Source organism: Triticum dicoccoides, chromosome 7B (assembly GCF_002162155.2).
Source record: "Triticum dicoccoides isolate Atlit2015 ecotype Zavitan chromosome 7B, WEW_v2.0, whole genome shotgun sequence".
NCBI classification, from domain to species: domain Eukaryota; kingdom Viridiplantae; phylum Streptophyta; class Magnoliopsida; order Poales; family Poaceae; genus Triticum; species Triticum dicoccoides.
In genome coordinates, this window is record NC_041393.1 from 94209750 (window position 1) to 94218720 (window position 8971).

Below are 8971 nucleotides of genomic sequence, written 5' to 3' on the forward strand. Positions count from 1 at the left end.
TCGTGGCACGAACCGGTACTAAAGGCTTGTCCCCTTTATTACCGGTTCGTGGCACGAACCGGTACTATAGGTTAGACCTTTAATACCGGTTGGTAACACAAATCGGTACTAAAGGGGCTCGTGGGGACCCGGCCTGACGCCAGCCTGCCACTACCCCTTTAGTACCGGTTCGTGGCACGAACCGGTACTAAAGGCTCAACATGAACCGGTACTATTGATCGCAGCCACGAACCGGCACTATTGATCACATTTGTGCCGGTTTTTTTACAAACCGGCACTAATGTGCTTCACATTTGACCCTTTTTCTACTAGTGCACGTGGTCCCTGGGCGCACAAACTGGGACTAATGCCCCCATTAGTCCCGGTTCTAGACTGAACCGGGACTAATGGGCTAACCCGGGGTGGACCAAAGCCCTCTTTTCTACTAGTGTGGGCAGCGATGATGATGTTATGCAACGTAAATTATGTTTCATGTGCAGTGGGAATTATGGATTTGACTGAAATATAACATGATATTGAATTTGTTGATAGCTGATACCGAATTTGAGTGAAATTGAATTTTTAAACACCAAGGGTTGAATTTTCTGACACATACACTGAATTTGAGTCAAACCGAATCTTCAGAATCTCAAACTAAATTTCTTCGACACTGTATTTGTCTCAAAAAAAACTTTAATGAGGCTAAGTTTTTGACATGAACTGTTCTGAACTAAAACTACAGTTAGACTCGTTTTTTTACACTTAATTGTTCAGAAATAAAAGTATAGATAATAGTTTTTTAAAACTTGTGACTGGAATTTTTAGTTAGCAAATTTATCAACAATTTTGTTAGCACATTGACTAGCATGTTTAGCAAGAAGTGATACAGGGTTTAGTGTCACAAATTTCTCAAAATTTAACACATAAGCAGCACATTGATCTCCATATTGACTAGCACATTTCACCCCCACTCAATTCATTCCACCTATTCACCCACCAAAATTATCGCCACCGCGCTACTGCTCACATTCAGAATCGCTCGGATTCACCACTGATCTCAGTCACCACCGATCTCTCTCACCATCTACTCATGAAGATGAATGGGTCGGGATGTACGACGCTACTGATGTGGTGCACGCAAGGTGACATGCTAAAGTTCATGAAGATGGTGAAGATTTTCGCGTTGTTCCCAATATCAATGAGCTAATCAAGGGAGCGGTTGATGTGACGTCTGTAGCGACGAAGAAGGAGATGGTGCCGATTATCTCCGGGAGATCGACTCTTCTAATCAAGATTCTACTATGGTGGTGTGCGAGAAAGATTTGGAGGATCCCAGATAGCGAGTTCGGTGCTCTAAGTATCCCTCTCACGCATCCAAGTTCCCGGTGTACTCATCGACTAACAAGGTCCGGATGGTGATAGCAATTCCTATGTTGGAAACCAACAATATTCCTATCTATCTGGACGAGGAGGAGATGGTGGATCACGATGGTGTCGGAGACGTTGACGATGGTGTCCAGGTGATGATTGAACGTGCTCGTCGACGAAGAAGAACCAAGAACCACCGCAGCGGATTGCACCTCGCGGAGACCATAGGCGGCCAAACTCCAACACGAGGCACGAGATCCAACAACAGAATCGGATGCTGCACGAGACTCCATGCCCTATCGACCACCATATCGGCATGGAACAAAGGAGCATTTCCCGATGCAAGGAACCACTATGGTTCTGGGCTGCAACCATACATCAGGTGCATCGACGCGCACCACGCACGCCATTGCGTGCCCTCTAGGGATCAGATATATTGCTCTTGCAACACATAACTGCACCTCTACATGGCCAAGCCAGCCCGTGCTGCCCGAGCGCTCCATGGAGGATGGGAAGAAGAGCCCCCCCCCCCTCCCGCCGCCGACGCATGCACGATATTTGCCCGGCATCGCCCTTCGGTGATAGTGAAGGAGGTGAGAGGTGAGGTGGGGGCCGATGCCAGTGCCGCCTAGGGTTGCGGCTGAGCCGCTCACAGGAGTAGCACGAAATTCGTGTTCGCAACTAGCTAGTGGTAGGTAGGATTGAAAGCAATAACCTAGGAGTTTTTAGAATATGCGCAACTTTTACTCATGGCAACACTCATTGCAGTAATCCCCGACCTGCTTCTGATGTCAATCTTTTTACATTGACTTATTATTCTTCAGATAGTTATCTTTTCTGATATGGAGGTCTCAGTCAAAAAACACTTCGGTTTGATCATAGTAGAGTCATAATAAACACGGGGTCGTTCCCTAGGGAGGGTGTATGCGAGCAAACCATTGTGTTGTTTCGAGAGAGGGTACATGGGAGCAAATAGCATGTGTGCCCCACGGGGATAGCCATGTGTCATCGTTTTAAGATACGCATGTAGAATCGGGCGTGCAAGGGAGCTTCTCTAGGAAAACTACCCTCAGGAAACGTGGAAAAGCGTACGTCTCGTACCCCTTCGCCTGTGCCTCTCGCGACCAAGAAGATTAGGGATTCCTTGCCTCCTGCTGGCGCCGCCGCAGGTCTGCCTCCTCTCCCGTGGCCTTAGGCCATGGAGGTGCAGTGGACCCTAGGCCTTGCTAGCGAGAGGGCTCATCCTCCTATTTTTACATGTATTTTTGTCCCCCTTTAGGGTTTGTATCCAGTTTAGGAAGGTGAGATGGTGGCAACTCACTAAATATGGGATAAGGTTCTCTCCGTCTATCCCCCATCCCGATGGTGCTTGTAGCGACGTGGGAGGGCGTGTAGAGGTTTGTCTCTGGCAGATCTCGTAGGATTTGATTGGAGTTTGTCTTCGGTGGATCTACTTGAATCCGGTCTTTATTCGTTTGTGTTCTTGTGCCTACAAGTTAGATTTTTTTGATCCTCGCTTCTCTTCGTTGGCGACGCTTATTATTCTATTGTGCTGGTCCTATGGTGCCATCTTAGCACAACATCTTCTCGACCGGCTAAACAACAATGTTTGCCCTACGGCGGCACGCCTTCCGCTGGCTCCAGTACTTTTAGTTGTTGTTAGGTGGTCTACGGACCTGCATGTAATATTTATTTCTCCCCGTATACTGCCATGACTACCGATGAATTCTCGAGAGGAAGAAACCATCAGATCTATAAGATTTTCGTCTATTAAACACTATATAAACTCGGGGGAACAATTCAGAGAGGTGACTTGCATCTGCAACTCTCTCTCTTTCTTCCTATCTCCCTTCCTCTAAATCTATGCCATATGTCATGCATACAGAAAATCTGTGCAGAATCACGAAAACGGTACACAGAACTAGCGAGTAACTGAAGGACGTAGAGTTTCTGCACCCGAGGTCATATGAGCTCGGGTGAACAGTAAAATCGAAAAAAAATTGATTTTTTTTAAAAAAATTCCAAACTTTTTTTGGTAGAAACATTGACAAAAGTTTTAAGTGCTTGCAAAAATTCGTCATGAAATCACATTTCTAGAAGGCGTGGCAAAAAAACAAAATCGATACTCTGAAAATGGTACTTTCAAAAGCATTTTGGAGGCTGAATTTGTTTTTTTTGCCACGCCTTACAGGAATGTGATTTCATGATGAATTTTTGGAAGCATTTAGAACTTTTGCCAATGTTTCTCTGAGATTTTTTTTAGAATTTTTTGATTTTTTTTTCGATTTTACTGTTCACCGAGCTCAAATGAGCTCGGGAGCAGAAAGGCACTTTCGGTAACTGAAGCTTTTTCTTACCGACCAAATGTAACCGCTCCTTCTTTGCGTGCGAAGAAGACGGGTTCGACCGCGCATGAGGCTAGTCATAGTGGAGAGTAACTTAGACTAGTAACATACATATGTTACTAGTCTATATTACTACCTTCATAGTGGGTAGTGTCATAGGTGTGGTAACATAGTTGTCTTTATTTATTACTTTGTAGGCTCATTATGCATTGGAAAGCGCTATGTGATGGTAACATATTATGTTACTCTATTTGCCTCTCTTCTTATTAACTACTTGCCACATCACCATTTTTGCTTATGTGACATCTATGTTACTACCTATGTTACTCCCACTATGACCAGCCTGATGAAAGGTTCCGCCTTTGAGTCCTTAATTAACACAGCAGTCCACTATGCACGCAGTTGGTATTGACCGCCTAGTGACATAGTCTTAGTCTTCCACCCACCCCCTATCTAATCCGTAGTTTAATTCATTATTAATTAGAAGGACGAACCCTCAGGCCTCAGCACTGCCATTCGCACGCGGTTCTATCCTCTACTCAGCCCCCCCGGCCTGGCCTATATGTATGCACCTCGGGCGGCCGTGTTGATACAATACTCCTACACCTTGTGCTAGCGATAGCTCTTGTTTTGCTGTTCATCGTCAAGCTGATTGGCGTGCTCCTGTTGACATCGGCCCGATACACCGGCAATGGACGGCTGCCGGGATGGATTCTCCGGCGACTTCATGGTGCTCCGGCCGGACAAGGGCGGCGTCCGCAGCCTCCTCCACCTGCTGCGCTGCAGCGACGTCGGCGCCAGCGACGCCGTTGACTGCGCCCCTGGCAAGGAGGTGGTCCTAGACCGGTGGCACCGGTGGATCATCTTCCTCTCCGTCGTGGCGCAGATGCTGCTGCTGTGGGTGAAGACGCCCTTGGCCAAGCTCGGGAGCGCCGTCGAGTACTGGATGAACCTCATCACGCACAATGGCGGCGGCGTGCTCAAGCTTATCAGAAACGCCATGCAAGGTAAACCAACGAGATTTAGCTTTAGGTTGTACTATCACCTATTTCTGCTAACTTGCTAATCCTTGCTAAAACTAATCTTTTAAAATGTGTCGTTAACAAAAAAAAAGTACATTCGTGCAGTTTCACATGAGGTTTCCATCTTATGTTTCTTCGAGAAGTAGTTTTCTTTAAAAATGCCTTGCATATCAAAGCTGGACATTAGTCTTCCATGGCGAAACATACAGTGCCCCTGGAGTAGTTGCGAAGAAAATGGCAGAAAACATATGAAAAGGGGGGAGAAGGTTGAAATAAAATAGAAAACTTAGAAAAAACTCGTGCAAATTATATATAACTATACCTTCAAAAATCCATAAAAAAACTATACATTCAAAAACATATGAAAGGAAACTGCAATCGCTTTATCTCTAGTAACGTACACGCGGGGTGGGTGTCCAATGTAAGGCTCTGTTTGGTTCATAAGTCCTAAATTTTTTTTTAGTCTCAACTAAAAAGTCGATAGTCCCTAAAAAGTCCCTACCTATTTGGTTCCTGAGACTAAACATGGACTAAAAGACCATGTTACAACTAAAAATCCCAAAAAGAGTCTCCCTCGGAGTCTTCTTTCATAAGCCCCAAATGCCCACTTTAAGTCCCTATAAGTCCCTCACCTGTTTGGTTTAGATGGGACTAAAAAGGACTTTTTAAGTCCCTACACCAATAAGTCCCTGTAAACAAACACCCCCTAAGCACTAAGCACAAATAGAAACGGGAATCAACAAGCGTTTGGTTGTTCTTGCTAGGAAACAGGGGTTTACTAATTAAGTAAATGCGTTGATGATTAATTATTCGTGCCACATTATTGCAGAGGTCATAAAATATGCTTTGGATAGCAGCCTTTGTGGTTTAATCGTAGTTTATTAGAGATGAGACTAGCCAATGTATATATCCACTTGTACTCTGGTCAGAACTTATAACCCATAACAACTCTCAAGATAAGGGCAATGTCAGTTTCATATGCTAAATAACATGTTAACTTGTTAACAAGGTGGTTGTTGTCGTGATGCGCTAAGCAACTAAATAAGTTGCATACTGTCATTGGCCCGACTGCTTTCCTGTCGGAGGCGCCACTTGTTCTAATCACTCCCGTGATGCAGGCCTTATCATTATCAAATACTCCATGCGTCCTAAAATAAGTATCTCAACCTTAGTGTTTCCTTCATCCTAAAATAAATGACTCAACTTTATACTATTGCATCAAAGTTTTTTTAACAGAACTTTGTACTAAAATAGTACAAAGTTGAGACATTTATTTTGAGACGGAGGGAGTAGTACCTTTGTTTTAGTTTATAAACAAAAGTTCCCGGCTATAAACACAATCCAACTCCCTGCACAAAAGAAAAAAAAAGCCAACAACCACAAGTTCATCAAATGAAAACGAGCAAGGTTGCCGTAATATGGTCATACACGTTTTGCATTCTCGTCCCTTTTTCTTCTCCTCTGTGAAATGATTCGGCAAAATCTGCAATGTTCCCCTCCCTTTTATTTGGAGTGACGTGGGAAACACCCCTAGGTTTTGAAAGTCAAACGACATCATAGAAAGTTTGAAGAGTACTCACGAAACTACATTGCAGAATTTGACAGTTCGTACATGCACGCATGTCGCTGTTTTGCTTCGAAGTAGTACAACAATGGCGTTCCGATAATTCCTAGCTAACTGTGCTGTACATACGTTGCAGGCCAATTACGAATTCCGCACAGAGAATCCCCCAACTATCGATCGCTCATTGGACTCATCGACATGAGAGTCGAACTGGACAAGAAGATCAAGCCAGAGGATGGCAGTTACCTCGCTGCTCTGGGCATTATGGCCTCCAAACTAGCCTACGAGAACGAGCTGGTCATCAAGAATGTCGTCGAAAACCATTGGCACATGAAATTCCTCGAGTTCTTCAACTGCTGGAACGGTAAAATTTCAGGGCACGCAAAACATGAAGCATGCATATAGTAGTATGGCAACACACGTTTGGCTAACGTGCAACAAACATGTGTTCTTTGCCTCTTGGCAGAATTCCGAGGGGATCAAGGCGATTACACGACGCAGGCATTCATGTTCGCCGACAAACCGGTTGACGCGGACCTCGTCGTGGTGGCGTTCCGCGGCACGCAGCCGTTCGAGGCAGAGGATTGGTGCACGGACGTGGACATCTCGTGGTACGAGATCCCTGAGGTGGGCAAGGTTCACGGCGGCTTCATGAAGGCGCTCGGGCTGCAAAGGAATCCCATCGGCTGGCCAGCAAAGATAGAAGCAACCAAGGAGAGGCCGTTTGCCTACTACGCTGTCCGCGACGCACTGAAGAAGTCCCTGGCGGCCAACCCGCGCGCCCGGTTTGCGGTGACCGGCCACAGCCTGGGCGGCGCGCTCGCCGTGCTGTTCCCGGCCATCCTCGCCCTGCACGATGAGCACGACCTGCTGGCAAGGCTCCACGGCGTGTACACGTACGGGCAGCCGCGCGTCGGGGACGCGCGGCTCGGGGAGTTCGTGGAGCGGCAGCTCGACACGCCGACCGCGAGGGGGAGGTACTTTCGGTTCGTCTACTGCAACGACATCGTGCCGAGGGTGCCGTTCGACGGCCTCTTCAAGCACTTCGGCCAGTGCATCTACTTTGACGGCTACTACAGGGCGCGGGCCATGGAGGAGGAGCCCAACAAGAACTACTTCTCGCTCGCGTTCGTGGTGTCCAAGTACGTGAACGCGGCGTGGGAGCTCGCCCGGGGGCTCTTCATCGGGCACGTGGACGGGGCAGAGTACGTGGAGGGGTGGACGATGAGGGTCGCCCGAGCGGTCGGGCTCATCATCCCAGGCCTGCCGGCCCACGCGCCACAGGACTACGTGAATGCCACCAGGCTCGGAGCCGCGTCGCTCGACCTGCTTCTCCGTGACCATTAATTGGTTAGGGCATATACAATGGTTCTACGAATGCCACATACGATAAATAATGAGATGGAGAAAAGGAAAATCATAAGAAAAAGCTTGTCTTCTCTTATTTAAAAGAAGACAAGAGATGATCTCTTAAGGCATGTACAATGGTTGATAAGATAGTCTTATTTTAATTCTTGCACGTAATTTAGAGACAAAAAATGTCTATGATGGGTCATCTCTTAGGGCATGTACAATGGTCGATAAGGTAGTCTTATCTTAAATCTTGCATGTAATTTAGAGATGACAAAAAAAGATGTCTACAATGGGTCATCTCTTAGCCTTATCTTCAATAACTAATTATTTCTAAAAACACGGTGAGACATATTGTGCTAAGAGATCATCTCTTGTCTTCTCTTAATTAAGAGAAGACAAACCTTCTCTTATGATTTCTCTCTCCTCCACCTCATCATTTATCCTACGTGGCATTCCTAAGATAGAACCATTGTACATGCCCTTAGCCTTATCTTCATTAACTAGTTATTCCTAAAAACATGATGAGACATCTAAGAAATCATCTCTTGTCCTCTCTTAAGTAAGAAAAGACAAGATTTCTCTCTTCTCCACCTCATCATTCTACGTGGCATTCCTAAGATAGAACCATTGTAAATGCCCTTAGCACAATATGTCTCGCCGTATTTTTAGGAATATCTAGTTATTGAAGACAAGATTAAGAAATGACCCATTGTAGACATGTTTTTTGTCATCTTTAAAATAAATGCAAGACTTAAAATACGACTATCTTATCAACCATTGTATTCCCTCCGTTCGGAATTATTTGTCTTGGAAATGGATGTATCTAGAACTAAGATGCATCTAGATACATCCATTTTCGCGACAAATAATTCCGAACGGAGGGAGTACATTACTAGTCGTAGTTGAGAGATCCATGGAAATTGGTCACATATCAGCGGGTGTTGATGTTTGGTTTGGTTCGACCATTTCCATGATTCTTGCATTCATCGTGGCACTGTGCCACCGAAGTGTTAACTGATTTTATAGGCCAGTGGATTTCTTTTTATTATTACTGTTTGGTCCAAGAAAAGGAACTCAATTATGATTCAATGGCGCCCAGCCAAGTGTATCATAATTAAGGGAAAAACAAGAAGAAAGAGAATTTGTATTAATCAAGTTGTGGCCAAGTCTACCATACAAACATCATAAATGTCATCAGGTCTTGAACGGAGCCACACCGTAGTGCGCTTCTTAGTTTTGCCAAAGTTTGCTAAATAATGACTAAATGGATTGCTTGACTAAGAATTATCTACCCTCCCGAAGAAGTGATTTTCTTTCTTTCACCAGCATCGTATGCGTCG

The 8971-nt window shown here is 45.4% G+C and overlaps 1 protein-coding gene across 1 annotated transcript; it reads left to right on the forward strand.

The window, feature by feature from the left end:
* The first annotated feature begins 4304 nt into the window (after positions 1 to 4304).
* On the forward strand, positions 4305 to 7821 carry LOC119341678 (triacylglycerol lipase OBL1-like). The gene is made up of 3 exons (XM_037613540.1): positions 4305 to 4699; positions 6415 to 6642; positions 6745 to 7821. The coding sequence occupies exons 1-3, from the start codon at positions 4384 to 4386 to the stop codon at positions 7623 to 7625; spliced, it is 1425 nt and encodes a 474-aa protein (XP_037469437.1). The 5' UTR covers positions 4305 to 4383; the 3' UTR covers positions 7626 to 7821.
* The last annotated feature ends 1150 nt before the right edge of the window (positions 7822 to 8971 follow it).